At 49.9% G+C, this 1,564-nt stretch overlaps 1 protein-coding gene across 1 annotated transcript; it reads right to left on the minus strand.

Moving 5' to 3' along the window:
• Nucleotides 1-624: 624 nt before the first annotated feature.
• Nucleotides 625-1,044, minus strand: Pmar_PMAR008658 (hypothetical protein; the record flags this gene model as incomplete). Its single annotated transcript, XM_002774256.1, has 3 exons — nucleotides 625-669; nucleotides 718-791; nucleotides 990-1,044. Coding segments are annotated over 3 exons (174 nt in total), but the record flags the coding sequence as incomplete, so codon positions are not given.
• Nucleotides 1,045-1,564: the final 520 nt, after the last annotated feature.

Genomic DNA, 1,564 nt, shown 5'->3' on the forward strand with positions numbered 1-1,564 from the left:
TGAGCAGCATGATAGTAACAAGTGGCGACGAGGGTGTACAGTGAAACGTCGTTATCTTTCTTAATTTACTTCCGGATGGTTCGTATCACTTGACTGACAGTTGTTGAGCAGCATGATAGTAACACGCGGCGACGAGGGTGTATATTGAAACGTCGATTCGTTTCTCACTGACCTCAAATTGGACTATACAGAGAATGTAAGCGGCAGGGGTTTGAGGGTGGCAAGTAAGATGCTCACAAACTGTTGTTCTGACCAAAGGGTTGCCATTATAGATTGTGGTTGTCTCGTGTTAGCGGTGTACCGGTCTGCTTGTCACCTCCTACTGTTGGTGCAACGATAGCGGCTGCTTGGAATTTAATGTTCGCTGAACGGAGCTGCCTCAACTAGTGGTCCTGTGACTAGCACTACCAACACAACGTCTATAAAGAATAGTGTAATGATACGATGGGTGTCCTATGGTACACCATGGGCCAGCTCATGCTACACCAAATACATCGAAAAATAATCAATTATAACATCACGGTCTTATAACCTAATAAGACTAACCAGGACCTCCTCAGACTGGGAGTACCATATCGTAGAGTAGATTGCTACTACTGCTGTCCTCACCACTGGGCATCTCACCACCGCCTCAGACACCTCCATGGCCTGTTGACGCTCAATCTCCATCTGAAGAGTGATAGTACACCATCGCCATCCATGGTGTACTACTACTACCTCTCTCATCTGAGCTCTATAAGCCTCGGGTGTTGGTAGGATACTAGTGTCAAGCTCCTTATCAGTGTCAGCTCCTATCAAGCTGAATTAATGGAATCAAATATATATTTCCACACTGCTATAACGGGTTTTCGTCCGGTCACTGAACGACTCCGTGAGAGGAAAATCGAGGAAAAACAAAAAAAATCCTGGGGGTGGCATAGTTGCCCCATCCCTAATAGCCTCTCCCTGATAAGGCATCTCAAGGTGATTCCGAGCACGGCTCCCTGTACCTCTTGGCGGTGGCATAGTTGCCCCATCCCTAATAGCCTCTCCCTGATAAGGCATCTCAAGGTGATTCCGAGCACGGCTCCCTGTACCTCTTGGCGGTGGCATAGTTGCCCCATCCCTAATAGCCTCTCCCTGATAAGGCATCTCAAGGTGATTCCGAGCACGGCTCCCTGTACCTCTTGGCGGTGGCATAGTTGCCCCATCCCTAATAGCCTCTCCCTGATAAGGCATCTCAAGGTGATTCCGAGCACGGCTCCCTGTACCTGTTGGCAGTGGCATAGTTGCCCCATCCCTAATAGCCTCTCCCTGATAAGGCATCTCAAGGTGATTCCGAGCACGGCTCCCTGTACCTCTTGGCAGTGGCATAGTTGCCCCATCCCTAATAGCCTCTCCCTGATAAGGCATCTCAAGGTGATTCCGAGCACGGCTCCCTGTACCTCTTGGCGGTGGCATAGTTGCCCCATCCCTAATAGCCTCTCCCTGATAAGGCATCTCAAGGTGATTCCGAGCACGGCTCCCTGTACCTCTCGGCGGTGGCATAGTTGCCCCATCCCAGGAAACTCAACGGAAAATCAAC

Source organism: Perkinsus marinus, assembly GCF_000006405.1.
Source record: "Perkinsus marinus ATCC 50983 genomic scaffold scf_1104296958580, whole genome shotgun sequence".
In the NCBI taxonomy this organism is placed as follows: Eukaryota; Perkinsozoa; order Perkinsida; family Perkinsidae; genus Perkinsus; species Perkinsus marinus.